This window comes from Neolamprologus multifasciatus, chromosome 6 (genome assembly GCF_963576455.1).
Source record: "Neolamprologus multifasciatus chromosome 6, fNeoMul1.2, whole genome shotgun sequence".
Classification (NCBI taxonomy): domain Eukaryota; kingdom Metazoa; phylum Chordata; class Actinopteri; order Cichliformes; family Cichlidae; genus Neolamprologus; species Neolamprologus multifasciatus.
In genome coordinates, this window is record NC_140444.1 from 14,181,578 (window position 1) to 14,207,203 (window position 25,626).

The following is a 25,626-nucleotide window of genomic DNA, read 5'->3' on the forward strand; positions in this document are numbered from 1 at the left end:
AAAATAAATAATCCTCTGAAGTTAATAAACTCTGCTCCCTTCCATGGACGGCTTCTTATCTTCTCATGGAGACACAGGCGTCTCCTCACTGATGCTGTACAGACCCAAACTACAATGAGGCAGGCCAAAGTAATCAACCAGTTTACTTAATGTTACTCGTAGAACTCTGTTTACTGTGGTCTGCTATTTTTGTTTCAGATTTTTTGGCTTCATTTTAGCACCTTTCAGAGGTGGAGGGGTCTTTTTTCTGTCATACTCAATGTTTAGCTAAATAATGATCTTTAACTGAGTTTCTCTGATGTCCCTCAGTAATGTTTTGGTGACTTTGTACACAAATCCTTTTGCTCACTAACATTCTGTAGTCGGAGGGCTAGTTTCATTTGTTTCCCACGTGCTGGCTGTGTGGTTCACCAGACATTAGCTGCACCTTTTTAAGACTCCAAAACTTCAGTTTACACAACTAAAGTGTTTGTGATGAATTGAATCTTGCAGCTGACTCAGTGCAGCCTAGATCTGTCATGTTTTCACAGCTGCGGCAGTGCCGTTGCTGTGGCAGGAGATTGTTTACTGCAGGGTGGCCTTTGAGCGTCTGGACTCGTGTTAGAGGACAGATCTTGATAAGCAAAACCTTTTTGTAATTGTACAGGATCCGTATGATGATGAGGATTTAGTTTTTTGTTTGTTTTAAAGCAATATCTTAATAGTAGTATTTAATGATGGCAGTAATTCTGTAGTATTTTAGGCTGCACATGAATGAATATTCTCATGTCTGGTCTGAGTATAGAAACTTTGACTCAGGACTGCAGAGCTTTGAAGTTTCGAAAACTTGGAGTGGGAGTCCAGCAAAATATTCTGTAATAGTTTCGTTCATTTCCTCATCACCAAAACTACGAAGCCCTAAGAGGAAGGCGACGTTTACAGCAAGCTACCTGCCTGTTAAAACACACACCCAACCTGTTTGAATGGAAACGTGTAAACAAAAAGGACACATACAGACACAAAACTGTGTTGTTGTAATTTACTGAATTCAAACACAAATGATCAACTTTCTTCCTTCCCTTTATATTACCAGGTCGGGTAGTTTTCATTAATAGGTAAAATTCACTGATGGTGGCCAAACGTATTCAACTTTGACCGTGGAGTTTGAGAGCGCTTGGCACAGTGACAAACTGTACTGGTTGTTCTGATTTATTTCACACATCACGACTCTCTGAAGGTGTGAGTTGGTTTCCTTTACAGTCTTTGGTGTGTTTGCACAGCAGGTAATACACCTACCCAACCAAAGTTGCAAAGTTGGTGTATTTCCATTCAGCAAAGATAGAAGTCGTATTGCATAGAAATGTGATACTGAAGGGTGTCGTCTTTTACTGACCTGCATGTTAAATTTGCTGATTCGTAGGAGTCGTACCGGCAGGTGATGAAGATGCGGCCGAAAGATCTTTGGAAGAGACTCATGATCAAGTTTAGAGGAGAAGAGGGGCTGGATTATGGCGGGGTAGCAAGGTAACATGTCCCATGTGTTTTATTTTCCTGTACTTTAAATATCATTAAACGTTGATTTATGCTTGTTAGTGTTATTTTGTATTACATTTTCACACTGAACCCGTATTTGTGTTAGGGAGTGGTTGTACCTGCTGTCCCACGAGATGCTGAACCCTTACTACGGCCTGTTCCAGTACTCTAGAGATGATATCTACACTCTACAGATTAACCCGGACTCTGCTGTCAACCCAGTAGGAATTCTTTGGTTTAATAGTCATAATATTTGATAAGACGTGATAATGTATGTAAACGGCTAATTGCTGCAGGCAAAAACATGAAATAGGGTTGGTAGGTAGAACAACTTCACCTTTAAATGATCAAGCTTCAATTCTGTAAGCCTTGAACTAGTGAACTAGTTTTCACCATTGGCTTCAGCTTAATGTTGAGCTGAATGTGATAAGCTACGGAAGAAACCTCAATTTATTACTGTTCTGTGTTTTAATCTGCAGGAGCACCTGTCATACTTCCACTTTGTGGGTCGCATCATGGGCATGGCAGTGTTTCACGGCCACTACATTGACGGAGGCTTCACTCTGCCCTTCTACAAACAGCTGCTAGGAAAACCGATCACGCTGGATGATATGGAATCCGTCGATCCGGACCTACACAACAGCCTCGTCTGGATTTTGTGAGTCCTGTTGTTTTCACATCATTCTTTTAATCTGTTTTCTAAATGCTGACAACACAAAGTTGAAAGCATAGTATAGACTTTTTCTTTCAGGTGTTTCACGCATGCAGGGGGGAAACATGTCTGCATAAACTAAAATGAATTAAAACAAAGCTCAGAGCACCGCTTATTCATACCCACAAAAACCTGATCATTTCGTCCTCAACCAAACCATTTCTTATGACTGCACTGCCCCCTGCTGCCACATAAGCGCAACATCCGACGTAAAAAACCGAACAGCCTATTTTACTCCTTCACCTGCAGCGTTTAAAAATTGTGTTGGCTTGTGTGCTTCTGTTTTAGCCTGATTAATGGTAAACAGCTTTGTTTTGGTGATACAGTTGGTTCTGTTTCCTACTCAGACATCGCTGATCATGTAAAGGTGAACACTGGAGAACTCCCCCTCCCCCCCAAAAAAACAAAAAAACAAAACAAAAAAACAAACCAAACTTATCACTCTACATCCTGTATTTTCTGTCTCTCTGTCTGCTCAGGGATAATGACATCACTGGTGTCCTGGACCACACTTTCTGTGTGGAGCACAATGCCTACGGAGAAATCATCCCACATGAACTCAAACCCAACGGGAAGAGTATCTCTGTGACAGAAGACACCAAGAAAGAATATGTGAGGTATGGACTAAAAGAAACCCAAAGACAACAATGTGCAGCATGTAGCAGAGTTTAATTTGAGCCCATGCAAGCTCTCCGTATTTACACTTCTTTGCATCATTGTCGGATGATAGCCCTCTGTTTCCTCTGCTCTCTCATGCTCTATGCAGGTTGTATGTGAACTGGCGTTTCCTTCATGGCATTGAGGCTCAGTTTCTGGCCCTGCAGAAAGGCTTCAATGAGGTTATCCCACAACATCTGCTCAAATCCTTTGATGAGAAGGAACTAGAGGTACATTAGATGACAGCAGCACCTCTTGTAAAACATAAAGATCGTCATGTTTCATTTATATTGATGGGTTCTATGCCCACTCAGTTATTGTAACAAATTCCAGGATGATGTAAAAGTGTCTCTTCTTTCAGCTGATTGTGTGCGGCCTGGGTAAGATAGACATCGCCGACTGGAAGTCAAACACCCGCCTGAAGCATTGCACCCCTGACACCAACATCGTCAAGTGGTTTTGGAAAGCCGTGGAGTCGTTTGACGAGGAGAGGAGGGCCCGATTACTGCAGTTTGTTACTGGCTCATCTAGAGTCCCGCTGCAAGGCTTCAAGGCTTTACAGGGTACTTAACCTGACTTTGTGTGTGTGTGTTCCCAGCAGGCCTCTGCCTGCAGCTCTAAATTATTTTGTGAACCCACAAAAAGGTAGAACCCCACTTTTAAATATTGGTTATGCTTTCCCTCCATATAACAAATGGGCAATTCCTTCAGTTTTCTTTGAAATTAAAAAGTGAGTAGGACTTCATGTTCATGTGCAGCTTCATATATTTACATCTTCTTGTACTCTTAGATCATTATTTGTCTTCATCTGCTGTCTAAAACAAACCTCCTCTTAATTTAAGCCAACTTTCTTCTGATTGGCTGACTCTCACAAAAAGGTTTGCACAGCAGGTGGGAGTAGCGACTGTATTTGCTGCCAAATCGTTGTGCCTGCCATGGCCATTATCAGGTTATCAGTTTTTTTGTTTGTTTGTTTGTTTGTTTTTTTTAAATCGAAGAGTTGTGGGGAAAATTATGAAATTAGGTCTTTGTAATGGTCTAAATCCAGAGCTTTTGCTCACGGGCATTACTTTTACATACATTGCAGTATTTGTACCTTCACCAGGATAACAAGTTCACTTTAATGTTGGTGATGGATCCTGTTCGTGCTCTGATTGCAGGCGCTGCAGGGCCCAGACTCTTCACCATTCATCAGATTGATGCCAACACCAATAACTTGCCCAAAGCCCATACCTGGTATGTGTGACGTGTATCTCCAGGACTGATCCATGTGTTACACATTTAACAGGAACGAAAACTTAAATATTTTTGGAGTAGAAAATTATCCTTTTTCATAGCACATGTCAAAATCCTCTTTTGTTTTCCTCTTTCTCCAGCTTTAACCGGATCGACATTCCGCCCTATGAGAGCTATGATAAACTGTACGACAAGCTACTGACGGCAATCGAGGAGACGTGTGGCTTCGCAGTGGAATGAGAGCCATCTTGTAGAGTGTCTTTGTGTATGAACGAGTGTAACTGTGCAGGACTATAGTGACTATTTCTGACACTGTGACGCGCCAACAGGTTCGCTCAGAGCCTGATGCGCGTGTCCAGCCTACAGTCTTCCTCTTCTCTCACCACCACGGTCCACACTCTTCCCTTATCGATGCGTTTGAACAGCTGCTATAGAGTCCTCCCTCTGTCATCGTCAGCATCTTAGAAAATTCCCCCCATACATTTAGCAACCATTATTCTTTGTTTCTTTGTTTTGCTGTTTTTACTGACTGATGCATGTCATGCTACTGAATCTTTAATACTGCAGGTAGCCATATACTTTTTTTTTTTAACCATAGTAGCCATCTTAACCTTAGCATATATAACATCTTCCGATCCTCGTGGAGCTGGTGCTCCTGATCTCGTAGGAGTGCCACGACTTCATCCTACCTCGATGTCCTGCTTCGATATCGATAGGGTTTCATTTCAAAATGCTAAAGGTCATAATTTAGGCAGTTAGTAGAGTCAGAAAAGATCATCTGTGGGCCGCAATTAGTTTGATTTTTCACACCAGCAGTAATTTTGTACCTGTTAGGTCATTTCGTGTCATTTTGAAGTGGAACTTGTCACAGATGATTCGGGCGTTGGTCCTCGTGTTTCGTGGCGTTTTCGAGGGTCGAACTCTGGCAGTGAAGGATTCTCAATCATGTTTTCTCCGTAAATCGCTGCAGTCGTGTAATGATGCTTGTCTGTGTGTTTCTGCATGTGTACAAGGAAAAGTAGCCATGTCGCAGTCGCCCTTCATCTCCGGTTCACCTTTCTTTTTCTCCCTGCTCTCGTTCACACGTTTGTCTCCAGCAGCATGCCTATTTCTTTCTTCTGTTTTTTTCTGTCTGGACAAGCTTGCCTCAGCCTACTTAATGTCAAAGCATATGTGAAAAGAGCACATCTGTCCACGGGATGAGGCTCGGCGAAAAGCTGTTGAGGGCAGTTGCTCGTTGTCGGTCACATCATCAGTTTAAACAGGCAGAAGTATTCCTCTCTCTCTCTCTCTCTCGTTCTCGCGTCACTTTAGAGCACTTTACAAACTGAGCGGTAATGGCAGGAGTGCTTTCTTCACATTAGATTGAAATATATCGCGTTTCATTTGCTATACAACTACATTTGAAATAGTCAGAGTAAAAAGTATCTTATACACCTGTAATTTTTAAGTATATATGTACAAATACATAGCTATTTTGTATATTGTTGCTTGTTCTTTCTGTTCAGTTTAAATGCAAGCATGTTGATGTCTGTCACAGACCTCTTTGCATTCTCAGGTGAAGTTGTCCTTTATTTTTTAATTTTTTTTTTTTTAATTTTTACATTAGGCTAGTATGTGAGGAGGGGATACAACTGTATACGGGGCCCTTTCTTTAAACCTTTATTAGTGTAAACCTAGCAGTTTAAAGTGACGTTTTCTTGTGGTCTTTCACCGTCACTTCTTAACAAACATACGTTGTCACAGGAGACCACAGTTGCTGCTCTGGAGGTCTGGTAGCACAGACAGCGGTGTGATTTCACACGTACAGGAGCGATCGGTTTGGCGACATTCATTGTTTTTCTGTTTTTTGTTTCTGTGCTGTTGGGTGTCCTGATATCTTAAGAGCTGCAAATGCTGGAGTTTGACTGCTGCTGAGCTCCTGGGTGCTACATGGTGAAAATGTTTAACCAAAATGAAAAGTCACTGAAATACTAGAGAGGCAACAGCGAGAAGCATCTCCGTCAGCAAAGCCTCCATCCATCCAAAAAGAAAACAGGCAAACAAAAACCACACACTGCATGAACGGATGCTTGAGATTAAAGGCTATTTATTTGCATAAATTTTCCTATTAGCAAACTTTTTGACTTGGAAAGAATCTAATAAATGTTCTTTATTTTTTTTTAATTTTATTGTTGTTGTTATATGTAATCTGCATTTACTTGCAGCCATTGGTGGTTTATTAGCAGACACCCCTCGCATCGTAAACTTTTTTTTTTTTTTTAATAATTATTTCTATTTTTGTTCATCACGAGACAAAACAAATAAAAGTGAGTACATTGAAATTGTGGTCTTTGTCTAGTTACAGATATATTCATTGATTTTTATCTTTGATAATTTTACTGGAAAAATGCATTACAAGTTTATGGGTTTTTTTTGTTTTTTGCACACATTATGCATACTTGGACTCCAAGTTATAATCCAACACTTCCTTCTATTTACCAAATAGTTATTGGACTAAATATTTTTCTTTATGTAGATGACATATATAGACTCACAAGTATGTTTGTTCAGTGCACAAAGTCCGCATCTGGTCTTTGTTGCCGTCTTTGCTTTTTCCGGACGGTTTGGTCTTCCGTACAAAAGCTGTCGGGGCTGAGTGCTTCCAGATGAGGGGAAAAATGCTCTCTCCCTCCTGTTAAGCAGCCAAATTAATCAGACAGTCTGAACAGTTTTACAGATGATTGTTAACCTTCTGGAGCAACATCTGCGATATATAAAAGTGCAAACTTAAATCTGATTCTGGTTGATATTGTGCACTTAAAAAAATCAACTGGTTAAAAACCACAACAAGTTAGTGTTCGGCAGACTCCTCTCCCCTTTAATTCCTGTGTGTGTGTGAGCGAGTTAATGATTTTTGGTGGAATTCAGTACAAAAAAAGAAAACTTTTTTTTTAATGCACCATGTTTCCTTTTGAATCCTGTTTTTGTATTTATTATTACAGTATATGTTTGCATAGTTTTTAACATCAGCTGCTCTGTGAGTTTGTAACTGACACCTGTACATAAAGACAATAAAGAAGCAAAGTTATAAACTTCTTGTACCCTTGCAGAAAGCTGAGCAATAAAACTGTGCTGTTTGGACCTAACAGCATTATGTTTTATAGAATTATGGCTGTTACTGTGGTTTTTATCTATTGTTGTAGCTGTATTTTTTTTTTTTTTTTTTTTTTTGAGTGATGGTTTTTCTGGTCATGTAATAACCTGCTTATTAAGTAGGACTTAAGTGAATACGTACAGGGGGTGACACAGGTAGGGCCTTCAGAAAATCTACATATTTGATGCAGTGTTGAAAATTATCTTAGAGAACATTGGTCTGTCGTTTCTTCATATTGTCTTTCAAATTTTAAACGAAGCAACAAAAAGGCAAAGTGCACAATCTGACAGGCATTAAATACGATTCCCAAAGAGTTAATTTTATTCTAATTTATTTTTATAAATAAATTTGACAAATGGAGGACAAAAGAAGTGCTGGGCCTAAAAGTTACCTCACAAAGACAACAAAAGGCAAAAACAAATAAGAATTTTGAATGTACTTTAAGAATCCCGGAGAATTATTACTAAAGATTACTTCCTGAAGGCTGTACCTTCGTACCAAATATTGACTTTCGAGCTCAGAATTGCACAAACTATTTTTGCTGCAAATATTTTCTGCTTTCAAAAAAAAAGAAAAGAAAAGCAGAATCGGAATACTTTCTTTATCTCTGAGGAAATTTCGTAAATAAAAGAAATGAGGGGTTGCACAGTAAACTACTGATCCGATCAATGCTCTACAGGTGGGGTAGGCTTTTAGTTTTTATTTTTACCGTCAGCTGGCATTAACCGTTTGGGTTCGGGTACCTTTAACCAAAAAAACAAACACTATCGAACATTTCCGCATACTGGGCTAGGAAAGGTTTTAGCCAATCAGGTGCCTATTTCAGAGGGACTGATTTCCTGTTGGCTGTTCAGCAGACGCAGATGCACGTGCACTTCCCTCCAATTGGTGGAAATCCTGCTTCAATGGCGGAAAATCATTGAACTGATAAATACACATATTACTGTGTAACTGCGTCTTCCAGTAAATCGATGCGTTCTCATAAACATATAATTAATTCCTTGAAAAACACACAGGACCAGTTCTGTAGAAGCCACCTTGAATACAGAGACCGCCCACAAATGCAGCACACAGGAGGAAGGGAAAGCTTCCCGTGTAGTAGAGGCAAATTTTAATTTGTGTCTGCACAATGGAAGGAGTTGCGAAGAGCTAAGAATAAAAAAAAGTGATGCTGAAGTCGCCTGCTTTCTCCTCGACAGGCAGGTCAAGCGGGTATCTTTACACAACGAGTTAAAAAAGAAAGAAAGAAAAACGTAATAAAGGTTGAGCTAATAGAAAAACATAACTCATAACATGACTGCAGCTGCGATCTACTGACGTCTAACAGTGAATTTGTGAACACCGTGCCTGTAAAACAACAACATATTATTATGTTTTCTTTCATTCACGCACTGTTGGGCATAACATGTTATAAACCACCAAATAAAGTAACGCATTACTATAATCAGTAACCCAGTAATGTGATGCGTTACTGTACTCAATTCAGTAATTACGTTTGTGTCACTATTTGCATTATAAAGGTTGCAAAGGAAAATAGCATAAAGCTGCTTGCAGCCATGATGTAGAGACCAGACATTAGTGCTTTCCTTTTGTGTTTCTTCCTGCTGTTTGTGTTTATGTAAATGCGCTGCTTTGTGTTATGACTGTAGTCAGACCGTGTCAGCAAGTCAAACAGCAAGTCTAAACAGGCTAAGCTTGTAAAAAAGCTCTTCAGCTGAATCCTAGTAAGAAGTTCTGCGTGTGAATTTTGACATTATTTGTGGTTATTAATGTAGTGCCAGTATTACTAGCAGATAAACATTCACATATTGAGACAAAGCAAGCAAACTGAGCTTCAAATGAATTTAAAAAGGCAGTCAGTTAATTAAGATCATTTCAAAGCAAGTTTAACTTTAGTTGAAACACAGCTGCTACATAAAACCTCCTTTTAAAAGAAAGTGTGGTTTTTTTTCAAGCACAGTCAACTGCAGCTGTGTGTGTTTACATGTTAAAATAACTGGATTTTTTTAAGTCCGTATTCTTTAAAAATTGTTACTCTGCACCTTGAATTTTATTTTTGTTGCTGAATTTGAATCCGGTTTTAATTAATTTTGTGATACAGCTGAATATGAAGTATTGGATATAAATCCAGCTGCTGTCTAAGCTTTTCTGCTGACCTGCTGCTTGTCTATTCTCAGGAGCTGAGGATAAAAGACGCAGGCAAAAATAAAGAAAATGGAGGTGAGTTTCACTTACCAAAGCTAAAAAACTTGAAAAAAAAAATAGCAGATTATTTCAGTAAAAGTGCTCACACATGTAAAATAAATCTAGAATAGATCAAGAAGATGTAAACAAAGAATTCAGCACCTCATTATGGGTGGGAGATGGACACCACCTGGTGGACATGGGAAGGTACCTCAGCTGTGATACCTCAGCTCAAAAATCAGGCTTTTGTTCATTTTCAGCAAAACTTGTGTTTGTTCTTCGTATCACTGCATCACCTCACATTTTCATACTCTTTAAAAACATCAGCGTCCTCCTATAATTAACTGCTGCATTTTTTTTGCTCCCTTCAGCCTGTCAGAGATCATCGTGGATGAAGAGTGCATCCTGCAGCTGTTCGAGTCATGCCAGGAATGCAGCTGTGTACAGTAAGGAAAGAAGTCAAAGGACTGAAGCTGGTCACTTACCAGGACTGATGCTTCTGTGAGAGCCACTGTAAGTGGGCCAACCTGTCGGACGATGACGATGACAAAGACGATGGTTATTCCTAGTGTTTCCCACTATTCCTAGTGGGAAAGAGTCAGAAAATGGACGGAGCAAAGAAGTGTCACCAACAAGTACCAGAGGGGAGTATCGGCTGATGTTAAGCTGGTTCATGTATAAAACTCACTTGATTGTATTCCTTGTTAGGCCCCTGTGGACTTTCAGTGTTCGGGTTTGCTTCCACAAACAAACTCTGATTACAGTTGAACAAATGGTTGTAACAGATCAGAAGATCCCGCTGAAGAAAGTTTGTGCTGTTTCATTTTCAACATCTTCTGATCTCATTTCCTTGCTTACTGATTAACCTTTCAGCCTCTGCTACATCCGGTGGTCTGAATGGTCTGATTGGTTCCCAGACTACTCAGTAAGTAAAAAAAAAATTAACTTACTTCCCTCTTCTTCAGTTTAAAAAGCCAAATCTGGCAATGGCTACAAGCAGTGTGCATTAGTAGCAAGTTTCCCTGTCAAAGGTGATTTCAGTTTGACTGCTGCCTGGTTACCCATCAGTGGCAATGCCTTTTTAAAAAAAAAAAAAAAAAAACTTTTCAAGTTAACCCAGAATAGTTTGCATAATGACTGGAAATCATTATGCAAACTAAGGGCAGACAGGAAGGAGATAATATATCCAAAGGCCTCTAGATAGGGTAACTGGATACAGATGACATGTAAAAAGCTTAAACTTGTCACCATTTAGGCAAAGATGTTTAAAAATTACCCAGTTTTCCTCTGCATGCCATGGTAAATGGACTGGTAGTTTAATGGCACTTGCCCACTCCCACAGAGCACTCAGAGATTTTAAATGCTTTTGCTGATCAATCTCACAAACGTCGATGGAGCCTAGTACACCTGACAGTTAATGTGCCAACACCCCTAACCGAATTACGCAGGTGGATGAGTTATTTAAAAACACACCACCTCACTCAGAGTTGTTATGAAGGGGGAAACTACCCAGAGATCAAACAATTAACCTCAGCATGTATCAATAAAGTCAGAGTTTGGAAGCTATTTTAGTGGTCATCATAGTTTTCCAAGAATAGCTACATAGGCAGAGACCACCCCCACTAACTTCTGATGCACATCCAGTCATGTAACAGGCCTGAAACACGACAGAAACCATTCATTTTAGAAAAGATCATCAAGGTAGGCTTTCAAGAGGTTAATGCTCTAATGCCGTCCATCTTAACATGGGGATTGAAGTCTAGAGGTTGCCCCTGGATGACTTGAACTGCTGACAATTACTATATGACCTAGTCTACGTCCTGAGCCACAGTCTCCTCTTCACTTTAACAAAAAACAAAAATCTTACCTCAGATTTAAAACAGCAACTTTCATCCTTCACAGTATGTTTATGATCATTCAGTTGACTGTATTAGGCATCTATGTATCATTCAAGTCACGCTCACACATTTAATAGGTGCTGACAGTCGTTGTGTGTGTGCTCATAGAAACGATACAGTGTCAGTAGACGGTGTTTTTAATGGAGGAAACCTTTGTGCATCAGTCCAAAGCTTTCAAGTTCAGCTGAGGTTAAAAAAACAACAACAAAAAAAACAATCACAATGGAGGTGAGGAAAATAAGGGATCATTAAAGACTGATTATCGCTACCCCGGTGATGAGAAAGCAAACCAGGTTAATTAAAATCCAAACATTAAAGTTAAAAAATAAATAATCCACTGGCATGGTTAAAATATTAAGGAAGATGTTGCACATAAAAGGAAAAATGTTAAGTCGTCAGTCTGTGACGTTCATACTTAACTTTGCATCTGTGGTCCTTATTTGGCAAGAGGAAGAACATTGCTAGGTTTTTTTGCTACATTAACAACACAAAGACTGCACAGTGAAGGAGTTAAAACATTCTTAGTTATCAAGTACCAAAAATCCACCCAGAAAAGGTCCAAGGTGTCTTTTTAAGATCAGCAGCTGAGGTGAGAGAGGAAGAGCTAGCCAAACTAGCCAATAGCTACATTTAGACAGAGTGTGTTCAGTTCATCAGTAATCAATAATCAGCACGTGAACAAGTTCTTACAAAGAGAATATCCTTTTCCTGTGCAAAGCTCTGAAGGAGGACGCCTTAGTAGATCATACTGTTCGTCGGGTTCTCGTACCGTTGGCTGTGAATGGCAGAAAGTCCTTTGATTCAAACCAGTCAGACCGAGTCTTCCTTGGTCAGTGCAGATAGCTAGTGTTGTACTGGAAGGAGGCCATCCGAACCCGATTACGCAGCCTCTCGATCTCCAGCTCCTGGAAGTAGTCGTCCTCGTCGTTCTGGATTATGATTCTTTGCAATTCGCCGATTTCACGCTCCATCCTGGAACGCAGCTCTCGCTTCATCTTCAGCAGTGCCTGCGGGGAAAAAAAATAAAAAAATAAACTGTAAATCTTTAAATTATTTAAATGATTTATCATTTGTGTTTTCTGGCATATAAACTGTGTGTATGTTGTTTGTCCTGCGGTTTCCATGACTACAGTGCAACAGTAAAGCACTGTGGTTTATGAGGATCTCTAAGAGTGGACTGGGAAAATTCAATGTAATATATTTAGTTTTGATATGCTGCATACCATGCACAGGAAAATCTGTGGATTCACATGAAATCACATAAAAACTCTACAAAGTTTATACAATTCCCTCTTGGATGTCCTACAGCTGGGACCCAGCTCTGTCTTCATCCTGAAAAACTTCTACCACAAATAATTTCAAATCGCTGCATTTCCTTTTATATAAATGCTTTTTATGGTTGTGAGAAACTGGGAGTACAAAAAAAAATAAAATTAAAAAAAATGTACAGTTGATGCTGCTGCCTGGTTTTGACAACTATTTGTTTGGATTTCTGGACGATCGCTGCGTACTGCATTCTCTACCTGCAGAGCATGAAGGTGAGTTTAAAGGGTGCCCTCTGCTGGACCGTATAGCAAATTACATTGATTTCTTTAATGCGTTTTGACGGGATCAGGTGCAATTTGAACATTTAATTTTCCTACTTTCGAACAAATATTTAAATTAACAATAAGCAGCAGTAACGAGTATATAATTTACCTTTTCTTGAGCTTTTTTCCGAACCTGGATGTCCTGCCGCTCTTGTGCAAGTTTTTCAGCTAGCAGTGAAAACTGAAAGAGAGACAGCACGTCACCGACTTCACCTGGAATGGGTGTGTCGTCGCCTTTATTTTGAAATGGCAGAAAGCTGCATCTTACCTGATCTTTATAATAGTTCTCCATGGACTTGATCTGATCCTCGTGTCGTCTCTGCTGTTCCAGTCGCTGCTCCCTGGCATAAGCTCTCTGCTCTCTCAGCCGATTCTTCTGTATCTCCAAACCCTCGTCGAATAGCTGCCGAAACATCTGCAAACACACACAGACACACTTTACTGAAGTCTACTTGATAAATAATAAATAATCTACAGCAGTCCAGTAACTATAAATATCTGTTGTAAAAGGTTTTTCATTTTCATATTTATCTATTTACAGGGAGCTGCTGAAAATGGGAAAATAAGCTGGTGGCTCATATTTCCTGTACTGCTCCTTTCAAACACCCACACCAGTATTTGATGTCAAACTTTATTGCTTAGAGTCAGAAACAGTCTGGACTCAGAGGACATGGATGAGGGTACAATGGTAGGTACGATATTAAGTCTACTGTAGAAAGTAGAAGCCGTCAAATACATCCAGCATTTAATGTTTCAGCTTGTTATTGAGATCACTGGATACATTTCTACCTTTACAGCAATAAAATATCTTTATGATATACGGTGAGTTTGTTAATATCACATCAGGCACCAGCATGCACATTTTTAAAACAAAGAGGAACATCATGATTATGAGTAAATAATTACTTGTCTTTAGTCCTAAACTGTCCCTTCAGTACCCACCCTCTCCTCCTTGGTGCGAGCCCTCATGAGGCGGGCTCGGTGCTGAACATGATAGTCGCTGTGGTACTTCTTGGCTCGAGCTATCTGCTGTCTCTGGTCCCTCAGCCTGTTCTGGGTCGACTTCTGCTGCTGGATTCGCTCTTTGAAGTCTCTCTAAATGATTGAAAGGTCAGTTAGAGAAGTCTCTCTAAATGATCGAAAGGTCAGTTAGAGAAATGCTGTCGACACGACAGCATTTCGTCGTTTTAGGTAGAGCCTGTGTCCTGCACTTTTTTTTTTGCACAGCAACAGGACGCCATTGCAGAGCCAGCTTGACTTTTGTGTCTTTCATGTTGAAAGGTTTGAGAAATGATTTTTACTCAGTGTTGCCAGGTTTTTGGCACCTGCGCCAGACGATGTTTGGTCGAAATATGTAGGACCGGGTTTAGTTTTGGAAAAGGGACAGCAGTGGACTGTAGTGTAACTGTCTGATATGTTAAAGCTCACCAGGCGCCTGCTGTGGTCCTGTCCTTTATGAACGAGCTCAGCCAGCAGATCATGTTTCCTCTGAGCTTGCTCCAACTGGAAGTTTAATTACATATTTATTAATGAGGCCATTCATCAGATGATCTAGTACAGGTAAAAAATGCACCAGACATGTAATGACCACTGTCCTACCTCTCTGGAGAGTTTGCTGCGATGCCGACTGTGATTGGACGACATTACGTGGAGTCTGTCCACCTGCTGCATTTGCTGCTGCCACATTCGACCCAGGGCGTGAGGTGAGATGTGAAGGTGAGGCAACTCGTCCCGGAGCACCGGGAGAAGCTCATTCTCCATTATTCTCACTGTAGAGACACATGAAGCACAGAGAAGAACATTTATTTATTGTTTATGACAAACTAACAACTAACGTACGTACTAATCCTCCATTCAACATGTCTGTCTCATTTATAAGACTCCACGGATGGCATTTACTACAATAAGAATAAAAGTTATACCCATTCCAAAGCAGATTAACCAGAAACGTGTCTAATTGGATTAAGTCTTTTTCTGTTTACAACTCAAACATCAGCTCAACAGGGAAGCCAACATCAAAGCAGGGGACCTGGTGTGTGTGCCTTTTTATGTGGGGCTTTACAAGAATGTCATTACTTGTCCTATATCCGGACACTTTTCATCTTTTCTTCAGTCTTCAATACTGTCAACAGAGACATGTTTCTAAAGTTAGACATAGTGAGTAGCTCTTCAGAGGGACATCATCAGGTTTCAACATCATCTGCCTACACGCTCAAGGGGTGGAAACTTCAGCCACCACAAAGTCACAAGATACTCAATATTTTTGTCTGGAAAAACTACCACAAATTACAGGAAATGCAGCTGATGATTCTCTCTCTTTTTGAATCTCAGATAGAAACCTGTGGCTCAAAAAGAGATACTAGTTGAACCATCCCCAAGGAACCCAGTAAGGAAACTAGATTAAAGAAAAACTCAAAACCACAGTTTTAAAGGTTAAACTAAGAATACAAGACTACAGAACAACTCTCACGCAAAATTAAACTAACTCTCTGTTTAAAAGTGGTGCAAATTATGTAAATGTTATTTATCAGCGAATTGAAATCTGGTATGAGTGTGCAGTCATTATCCGAGGATCACAGGATATAGGATATTTCCTAAAGCATTGTTTTCCTTGACCTCATTACTTTTTCTAGCAAAGTCGGGGGTAGAGTGTTAAAGAAAGACAGACAATAACAGAGGTTCACTTCCACACAACAAAAGCAAATACAGAAAGAATAGTTGCAATGTTTGAGTGTAACAATAATACATTATGACCCGGTCTGTCTTAAAGTATGTGTTTTTGGTTGGTACTGTTGCCATGGCGACAAGGAAGTAAGGGACCAACCGTCAGGTCAGTTCAGATGCACATGGGCGTTGGTGAATAATCTACTTCCATCTAATTTGGATTCTCTGTGCATCGCTATGAATGATTTACACAGCCAAACCTGTGTAATAGTCATGCATAACATGTGATATTTGCAGTGTGGAAGATACAGAGGTGTTGTAATATCTTTGTCAATTTATTGGTAAATCATGTCCACAAATGTTTCAGGCTAGTCTCTTCATCTTCATTCTTAGCATCAAGAAGCAATCCACTGACAAACGGAAACAACAAACACACAAACAAGAACACTCACCAAAAGAGAATCATTGCTTCAGCATGCCCAAATCTTCTGAATTTAGACCTATCACCAAAACACTTTTTCCTTCGCCATTTTTAAAAAAAATCTTGTTTCTTCTCAATCTAAAATCGATTTGCCAAACGTTCCATATCTTCAACCATTTAAAGCCTGACATTAGTTTAAATACCTTCAAGTAAATCTGCCAGAGAATGAAGTAAGCAGTGATCACATTCAGCAACAAGATTTAAGTAGAAAACTCTTTCTAAGCTTTGCTTTACATCATTCAACTACACTCAAGTACTCTGAACTCCATCCTCCACTCCACCCTCTCCTGTGTTTCACCATCTGTAGTCATGCTTCTTACAGTCAGTCGTTTTGTTTCTCAGCTCTTTTTTCTGATGCATTTCAGAAAAGTTCCACATTACACAGTAGATGAGGAGTCCATTCAGCTGATGAAGACTCGCCTAATGTCCAACAGAAAGTGCTGCAGCAGCAAACACACTTGGTGTCCTTACCTCTGAATCTACCAGAAGTGCTATTTCTGTGATTATCAGAGGGCCAGCCAGCCCGAAGCCAGAAATACGAACATTCATAAAACCCAAACACTGGTTAATGCTAAAGCTGAGTGATCACAGCCAAACAGAACAGTTTCCAAATCCTCAGCCTCACCCACAGTGATAACATATATGAGGGATGTGGATCATTGTTTAAATGTAATTCTGCTTTGTTGTTGTTTCATCCATGACTAACATTTACTTTGGTAATAATAAAAACAGTAAAGTATGTCAATATGCCACTGTGTGGAGGAAACTCATTTTTAACACCAACTTCAATTTCAGTGTTTAGAGAAAAATGTAATGTTATAATGCCGCAGTGTACCATATACACATCAGTCCAAGCAACACTGACTACGAGACATGTTTAATAAACACAGGCTCTGCCTTAAAAGATAAGATGTACATTATTTATCCCAAAAGTTGGTCAATGTGGTAAATAAAGTAAAGTCTAAACTTACTTGATGGAGCTTTCCTGGGAGTCTCCAGTCGTCTCTGTCCTGCTGTGGTTTGTGCAGTACGCTGTGATTTATGCTGAGCTTTCAGTTTAGCTGGTGAGGGTCTGGGGTCTGGCGAAACATCCTTTAGTATGGCCTCTCTGTATTCTTGCTCCTGCACACACACAGTCCCAGTTTAGTAAACTAGAACAAACGACTCTACGCTCACAACTAAACAGAAGGATTCACAGAGATTAATATAACTGCTTCTTTAACATTTTGACATATTGCTTTAAAAGGGAAATCTTGTTGTTCATGTTTATAAAAGTCTTAAGTAAAATACGCCTAAAATTAAGGGCAGTTTTTATTTTTCTAGTCATTTTTTTCCCATTTACTTATTTGGAAATTTTCTTTGAATGCATCCCAAAACATTTACTGTACTCACTGATTTTTGTTTAAACAGATTCAACTTTGTATTCTCTGTGAACCAATATGCTTTCCCTCCGCATACATTAGAGATTTTTTTTCTATTTATGTTATCTCAAAGGTGTACCTATTTTTTAGAATATACCATCTTTTTTTTTTTTTTTTTTAATTAATTTGGACCCAGGGTAGGTTTTACCTTTTTAATAATTAAATAATCTTTAACAGAAAACCGTGGATTTATAACTTACAGCTTCCCGAGCTTTGATGCGAGCCTTATCTAACTCTTTACGTTCTTTTTCTTCATATCTTTTTAGCTCCTCCTCGTACGCTTCGTTCTCCAGATACTGAAAAAGAGAAATAATCATTTTATTTTCAAAGCATATGAAAGTAATCAAGCAACTTCACCGTTTCTGGTTGTATATTTTCTTTGCTTAAAATATTGCTCACATTTGCGTATGGCATCTTTAAATTTGCACAGCATATTTGCCAAATATGACCTTTTTTTCAGTTGCAAAAACGTTCATGACTAAACTTGATCATTATTGTCCTTTAACTACACTTAAAAGTCAGTTTAGCATCTAATTGATTATCTTGTAATATTTAGTGCGCTAGTACTGTGTTAATACCTTGTCATGTTTTCTGTGAGATGGTCTGTGGTGTAGCTCTCCTCGCCTTGATCGATCAGACGCTGTGAGGTTGGATTGTCTCCCATCATCCAAGCTAAGAGCCTCTGCCATCACATCCTCCAGCTGTCCCTGCAGGGAACGACGGACTCGTGGAGGGGAAGGGGATAAGGAGCGTGCTCGGTGGGTAGACTCAAAATCAGGTGCTCCTGAAACAGTTAAATGTATATTTCACCAATTTCATTAATTTGCATGAGATCCAGAATAGTTAAGATAGTATTTTCTAAGAACAATATAAAGACCTACAACAAGATTTTTAAAATCAACTGGAAATCCTTTTTTCACCAACCAGGCAATGTGATGTGGTAAAAATTAATAATAAAAGTTGTGGCATTTGTTAGTAGTTTACTGACAAAATTGAAAAGAACAACAACAAAGTTTGTGCTCAAAAATGTGTGCACACCTGTGTCCTGTCTTGAAGTCCTGCGACGCTCCATGATGCTGTCGCTGTGGTGCGACTGCTTGTCCTCCTCTCTGACCTCGGTGGACTCTCCAGTTTCCCCCAGAACTCGTTTAAGCATCTACATTAATTACACAAGACTTAAAATATCGTAACCAGTACTCACTCGAGAACAGTGACACAACTGAGTTGTGAACTCGCTGATCACTTCAGTCAACCAAATGCAAACATACCTGATCGAGTTCTTCTAGTCGATGGGAGAGGTTTTCAGATATCTCATGCAACTCTTGTTCTGCCTGCTTGTTCCTTTTTCGATTATAAGACAGAGGCTCTTCAAAATCCTCTTGTGCTGTCCTGCTACTGCTTGGCCAGGGCAATAATATACAGCATAAAGAAGATAGTTAGGAAATCAAAAACATAACATTCACCACACTGCCTCCACATAACAATCTGAATCTGTGATAGATTCTGTTTTTTCCCCATAGCTTTCTTCTATTCGGTTTACCTCTCAGGGTGAGTTACAAAGTCTTCCTTGAGAGCAGTTCTTTCTCTACAGTGTATCCTTCTGTCCTTTAATCTTCGTGTGCAACTCAAATTCTCCTCATCTTCCTCTTCAGTGTCTGGTGGAGAAGGGGTGGCAGGTGTCGTCCCATCTTGCAGAGTGAGGAAAAGAACATCTGGTTGTGTTCGGAATAAAACCCTCTTGGGACCTCCGTTAGTCGGCTAAGAATAGAAAGAAGAAAAGCGTCAATTTGACTTAAACGGTGTATCTGAGTATTACTGTATATGCTAATTAACCACCACATCTAGCACACAAGTTTACAATTTACCATTAGATGGTATATTAAAACTGTAAAATTGGTATAAGTGAAGTCTTACTGCTTGCACTCTCACCTCCAGCGTCTCTTCCTCCACTTCTGTCTCAACTCTCTGCTGGCTGGTTGAAGATTTCTCACTTACAGCTGAAAATTAAACAAAACTACGTGATGCTTCACTTAATCTCCAATCATGTTTTCATGACTTTCATCACAATTCACTTGAAATTGTGTCCTTATCGACTGTGGTGTGCTTTGACTCACCAGGGGACTGGCAGTGGGTAGGAGACTGTAGTCCATTAGTTTCAGCCACTAGTTTTGAGGTCTGTGAAAAGAGGAGTGAAAAAATAAGGAGAAAGCGTAAAGAGTTTTAGGCAAAACTGAGCAGAAGTCATTAACATTCATTACAAAGACTTAGATTTAGCACTAAACATAATCTGCAGCACTCAAAACTCAACTCTATAAAATAATCAGAAACCTAAGCAGGCTTTTAAGAATCTAATATAAGGGCTGATAATCAAAGTACAAAAAAACTACTCAGAAGAAAGATAAGGGAAAATTAACTTGGTGCTTGTTTCTGTGTACTTTGTGCTGTAGAAGGTCAGACTCACGTCAGGACCTGTTAGCATAGATAGTTTTACAGATCACAACAGCGTAAACATGGCACTTCCTGATTCCAGAGACTTCCTCATTAAGTGATGAACAGATGTAAACAGACTTGAAACATGCTGGAAAAATGCTAATCTTTTAGCAGATATTATCTTATAACCAAGTTCTGCTTGCAGACCTTTGAATGTACCCCATAAACTTGTTTTCTGTTACAACAGATACTCAAAACACAAATATATATAAAGGTTCAGCAAGTGAATGTTGAAGACATTCAGAAAATGTGAACGTCAAAATGAAGTGCATTACTGGAGTAACTTATGTTGTCAGAGAAGCCAAGTCAGCATAAGCTCATCCTTCCTTTATTTGAATTGGAGTCACCAAAGTGGGAAGTGTGTGTATGATAGGAAAAGTGTAGAATAATAACATAACACACCAGTTGTAAAACTTTGCATGTTGTTTTAAACTGCAGTTCACAGCAGACAGAAAACACTTCAACCTTATCATACTATATTTAAAGGATACCTCTGTAGTGATGAGGCTGACTTCCTCCTCTGTGTGCTGTTCTTTGACACCAGCAGCTGTGGGGAGTTGATCGGGTAAGTGAGGGCCTACAATGGGAGTGTGGGGAGTGTTGGACTGGTTTGGTGGCTGCAGTGCAATGGCTGAGTATATCGGTTCAGTCTGTGGAGCTTCATCATTGTCCACAGGACCAGAGGTGGTTGCTGCATCTGAGATTGGGGGAGGGACAGCCAGTCCTTGGATTAAAAGGTAGCTCACCTGGACTTTTAATAAAGCATCAAACTGCCCATGTCTTCTTATACATTTCCAAAATATCAAACACAAAAGAATTTGAAGAAACTGTGGAAAATTATTTTTTTGTTATATGCACAAAGAAATAAAGTATTATCCCCAAAACAATCACTGTCATTGAGGCAAAGCAAGCCGTACCTTCTTTTTTATCTATGAATGTGCGCGCAGACACGCCCAGCCCAATGAGCTCGCTGGCTGACCCCACCTCCTCACCATTCCAGGAGTGAATGGACTGTTTACTGGACTGGACGGCAGACCTGAATAACGAGAACATTCAGACTGTATCAGATTAATTACGACAAGTTTTTTGACTTTAACAAGCCGCCTCTGTAATCTTCACAGCACGTGCGTATCTCTCTTTCTCAGATGATTACAGTGGGCAACCCATAAAGACAAATTTCTACTAAATTCAACTGCAGCACAAGAAGTCTAGAAATAATTAAACTTAGACATTAAAATGTCAGTTAATTATATTTTTAAGATACAAGGCTTAGAAAAGATTGCCAGTAATTTTAAACGGGTGTGTAGAATGACTCAGACACGTGCTGTATTAGTACTTTTGTTCATTTCTTATTATTCTTAAAAAACATGAATATTAAGAGTTTTGAAGAGAATTAATAAAGCAGTGGTCCAAGCAGCACCATAAAAAAACTCAAACATGTTTTGATGTCTTTCATCTATTATGACAGCCATTAACATTTTATTATTTACACTGCTGTTAAAAGGCTGCTGTGTCAACAGGGCGTAGAGCAGGATGTGCTCTAAAGCTGAATGATGGCGGTCTGAGTCATCAATATCAGACCTGTCTGTCAGTGGTGTTTTGGTTCATGGGAAGAAAACAAACAGTAATATTCTTTTACATTGTACTGAGACTTGTGTAAAGTCTATAAAACATGTCTGTGCTTACTCTGCACTCGATGACAAGGACGCCACCTCCAGCTTTGTCTCCTTCTGCTCTGTAGCATCACATCCAGGCGGATCTTTGATGTCACCGTGTGCATCCTCACTGAGACTGCCATTCTGCTCCTCTGAAAAACATGAATTTTGCAAATGACAGCGGTAGAAACAGAAAAGGCACTAATTTAAAAGAGAGCAAAAGTAGTGATAACAACATGTTTCATGGAAATTTAAAGAGAAACAAACTCATACCCAACAGAGTCAGAAACCCCCCCTCACCAAACGTCAAAGTGTTAACCTCAAAGAGTCACAGTTATAAATGTCTGACAAACACTAAAAAAAGACAGATTGTAATTTTACTACTTAACTACTCTACTCAAACAAAGAGAGGCAGGAGTGCAGCTTTATGCCTCCTAACAAAAAGCATTTTATAATGTATAAAAACACTACAAAAGTCCTTTAGAAACACTAAGCTGTGACACTATAGACATTTGAAATCATATAGTTTTAATTGCCTTTCAAAGTAAAAGTAAATGAGGGAAAGATGAGGGAAAAGCAACAATTTCATTTTCCTACCACTGTTCGGCGACCCGTCATTTATCTCCTCGTTCAGATATTCCAAGAGGCCATCAAAGATTTCCAAGAGGTTCTTAACCGACTCTTTATCCCCTCTGACAACATTTTCTCCTGAAAACAAACTCATACTCATTAAATGTCTTGTTTCTGCAACATCTGCCATGCAGTACAAATTGAATGAATTTCATGATGATCTCAAGTTCATTCAAGTTAATGTTATGCAGATGTGAAACAGTGATTCATATTTGCACTTCTCTGACATGCACATTCAAAATTTTAGACCTATATTATTAACTCCTTGTTTTTACAATTTTTTTTTTTTCTCTTACCTGTAATATGTGAGAGGCTGATTTGAAGGTAATCCAAGGACAGAGAATCAATCACACACTGGACATTGTGGACATCTTCCTCTTGACTACATGGCACTGCAATATAATCTAAACATATAAAAAACAAACAAAACATCTGATTAACCAAATGCTGAATGAATGAGTGCATACATGCTCAACTTTCACATTCAACTTAACAATAAAGAAAACAGGGTCTTGGAAAGCAATCTTACAAAACTAATCTCCCAACTAAAGTCATAGTTAGACTGTGCAATAATTTTATTTTAATTTGAATTACAATTTTGGCTTCCACATATAATGAAAGTTAAATAATTATTGTTCTGGATTATATGTTTTGCAATAATTCACTAATTTCCCTTTTAGCACATCTTGTCTTTTACTTTTGTCCTTCCATGAAAGTTTAGTTAACTCCCTGTGGCAAGTGCAGTCCAGTTTTTTTTTATTTGTTTGAATTGGTTTTTTTTAAATTTTTGATAATCCAGGTTTTTCTCAAATACTGTGAGTACTTTGGTTAAACAATTGTAATGTCAGTATTGTTTAAAAGATTGTCAATTTGATTAATGCCATAGTCAAAACTCACAGTACTGTTAACTCTGGAACTGGAATTTCAATCTTAAGACTGTAGCCCCCCTACTTGATTACATGATTACCTGCAACAGTAATGCACCCCATGCTCCGCCATCTATAGACATTAGACATGTCAAAATCTCAAGATACTGAGTTACAAAGGTATGAACAGAGACATTTTTACACTTTTGCTTAAAAAATGTACAAGCGGACATCTGCCAGATCTGTAACTTCCTCTTACCTGGAACTTTCTCCCCCAGGATGTTCTCATACAGGGCAATGAAAACATCTGCATTACAGTCCGTAAGTTTCTTGAGCCTCAGGTTTACGTGACACTTGCTGAGAAGATCATTTGCCACATCAACCCAATCTGTAGACAAAAAAAGAGAAGTCACGTTCATTCATATAACAGCAACTCGAGAACTTATTTCTCTGACGTAATCATGGAGTATTAAAGAAATTACAAAAACAGAGCCCTTTTGTAAGCGAGTTTTCACTTCGAGTGGAAAACTCGCTTTAATTAAAAAAATACATCGAGGTTATCGAGCATGAAGAGTTTGATTAACTTCTGTATAACTCATTTTAATGACATTAAGTGGTTCTTCTATCACAACGCCTTTTACGTTTGCCTCAATCATGACCGCCCCCGGCAAACTTAAGTCTGAGAGCGGGGCGGGGGTAGCTTTACCTACTATCTACACTAGTCGCCGGCTAAAACTGTTGATTTGATGGGAACAAATTAGGTTTTAAATAAATAATATCAGTAGTCGTGTTTTGTCCTGAAATCAAAAAACTGTCTAAATTTGTCTGCCATCTGTTTCGTTATATTTTATGTTTTTACGCAACTTCACCGGCTAAGGCAACTCAAAAGTAGCTAGCTAAGACTGCTAATGTTTGCTAACACGAACGTGAACATTTTAAGAAAACAACAAAAGCAGAGCCCACGTTTTCATCTCTAGTTCTCTCTATAATATATGGATAAATCGCTTATACCAGCTGGGCTTACTGACAAGTGAGAAGTCGCAACTTTAACCGTGTGCTAACGTTAGCTCTAAGTCAGCGTTACGTGTCATTAGCTTTCCTCGGAGTTGGAGGGTCTTCTGCCTTACCTCTCTCTCCCTCCTGGGTTCCCATGAAACAGCTGTCTGCAGCAGGCAGATGGAGCTGACAAAAAACTACTAGCTGTAAAAGAGAGTCCTGTAAATGCCTGGACCGAGCGCTACGATCCGTTTTGTTGTGGTTTTCGGTAACTGGGAGAAGGAACCATCGTTTGAAAGTGAAAAGTCTTCTGATTGGACATCAGCTCGTTCTTTGTTTCCGGAAGTGCCTTTCGATTGGTACGTACCGCCCCCTACTGGTACCAATACTCCAACCTCCATAGACAATGACAACAACAGTACCACGAGGGGTAAGATTACAAGTAAGTACATCAGAAGGACTGAGGTGTCCTTCTGATATCGTTCTCGTCCTTCTGTAGTGGATATCTTAGACAAAAGATGCTGAACATATAGCTAGGAGAAAGGAGGAAAAGTGGAAGACCACTAAAAAAGTAAATAGTAAATGGACTTATTCAGCTGCTTTCTACTCAATGGAGCACTCAAAGCACTAACACAAGTATCATTCACCCAATCACAAAGTAGTCACAATCGCACTCCTGCATTCATGTGGATATTACTTTGACACATACCACCCACCAAAACATTGTTGCAGAAGAAACACACTCCCCACAGCATTGGCTGTTCCTTACGTCAGAGGGAGGATGAAGCTCTCTACACTGGAAAAACATGCCCAGGAGAAACTCAAGTAACAGAGTGAACACTGAACTGCAATGCTGCTGCTCACATAACCTTAAAAATCTGTTGTCCCTGTCTAGTGTTATACACCACAGGATGCAGATATTGACACAGATAAACAGGTTAGAGCTGCTTAGACAGCATGAAGGCTTTAAATGTAGGGACTATGGCTGATAAAGAAACAGGTATGATGGAGATATGATGGAAGTAGTTATACTGTTGTGTTTAGGAAACCAGGTTGAAGGGAAGGAAAGACAGGAGCATTGGAGGTGAATTCAAGCTGTCCTACTGTGGTGTAGATAGGACTGGGCTATTTAAAGATTGTTTTGGAGGTGAAGAGAGAGTAAACAGGACAAAGGATATTGAATATGGAGCTACCAGGCAGAAGAAAAGAGGAAGAGAAGATTCATCAATATAATGAAGGAGGACATGTAGAGAGGTGGTGTGACCGAAGAGGATACTGGGGATAGATAGATGATCCTCTGTGGTGACCCATACAGGGAGCACAAGAAAGAAGAAGATAAAATGAACAACATAAGAAAACATTATTAAGAAAGAAATAAAGGTGAAGGATTAACTAAACAAAAGCACTGAATTAAAGCCCAACACTGAGCTTTGGCACAACTTTGTAACATGAAATAATGGTGTTATGTTAGTGCCTTAACATAACACTTTGCATTCTGC

The 25,626-nt window shown here is 39.3% G+C and overlaps 2 protein-coding genes across 5 annotated transcripts in view; one reads left to right on the forward strand and one right to left on the reverse strand.

Annotated features, from left to right (window-relative positions):
• LOC146516627 (E3 ubiquitin-protein ligase SMURF2-like) overlaps positions 1–7,265 on the forward strand; it is a 62,381-nt gene extending 55,116 nt beyond the window's left edge. For both annotated transcript variants that reach the window (XM_085164249.1, XM_085164250.1), the window contains exons 13-20: positions 1,400–1,503; positions 1,619–1,733; positions 1,992–2,170; positions 2,704–2,841; positions 2,991–3,111; positions 3,243–3,444; positions 4,042–4,117; positions 4,258–7,265. In XM_085164249.1, the coding sequence (XP_085020375.1) occupies positions 1,400–1,503; positions 1,619–1,733; positions 1,992–2,170; positions 2,704–2,841; positions 2,991–3,111; positions 3,243–3,444; positions 4,042–4,117; positions 4,258–4,357 (1,035 nt within the window). In that variant the 3' untranslated portion in view covers positions 4,358–7,265. The remainder of the gene's footprint in view (positions 1–1,399; positions 1,504–1,618; positions 1,734–1,991; positions 2,171–2,703; positions 2,842–2,990; positions 3,112–3,242; positions 3,445–4,041; positions 4,118–4,257) is intronic.
• On the reverse strand, positions 5,652–24,458 carry LOC146516628 (centrosomal protein of 95 kDa-like). 3 transcript variants are annotated; one of them, XM_085164248.1, is made up of 21 exons: positions 24,259–24,458; positions 23,391–23,519; positions 22,562–22,669; positions 22,233–22,343; positions 21,667–21,787; positions 20,898–21,016; positions 20,472–20,677; positions 19,605–19,665; positions 19,420–19,487; positions 19,031–19,248; positions 18,759–18,888; positions 18,529–18,646; positions 18,069–18,274; positions 17,691–17,786; positions 17,041–17,191; positions 14,524–14,693; positions 14,353–14,427; positions 13,867–14,019; positions 13,193–13,339; positions 13,034–13,105; positions 5,652–12,342 (listed from the first exon to the last, which is right to left on the reverse strand). In XM_085164248.1, the coding sequence occupies exons 1-21, from the start codon at positions 24,281–24,283 to the stop codon at positions 12,166–12,168; spliced, it is 2,661 nt and encodes an 886-aa protein (XP_085020374.1). In that variant the 5' UTR covers positions 24,284–24,458; the 3' UTR covers positions 5,652–12,165. The 3 variants fall into 3 exon arrangements, with proteins under 3 accessions (XP_085020374.1, XP_085020372.1, XP_085020373.1); XM_085164246.1 differs by having other exon boundaries at positions 19,405–19,487; XM_085164247.1 differs by having other exon boundaries at positions 18,759–18,885; positions 19,405–19,487; positions 24,259–24,457.
• Between the last annotated feature and the right edge of the window lie 1,168 nt (positions 24,459–25,626).

Coding starts and splice junctions, on each gene's coding strand:
- LOC146516628 (XM_085164246.1), bottom strand. CDS start 24,283: ATGGGAACCCAGGAGGGAGAGAGAG. Junction 20,678..20,897: donor ATTCATAGATAAAAAAGAAG/GTACGGCTTGCT, acceptor CCCCAATCTCAG/ATGCAGCAACCACCTCTGGT. Junction 19,666..20,471: donor TCAGCCTCATCACTACAGAG/GTATCCTTTAAA, acceptor CTCTTTTCACAG/ACCTCAAAACTAGTGGCTGA.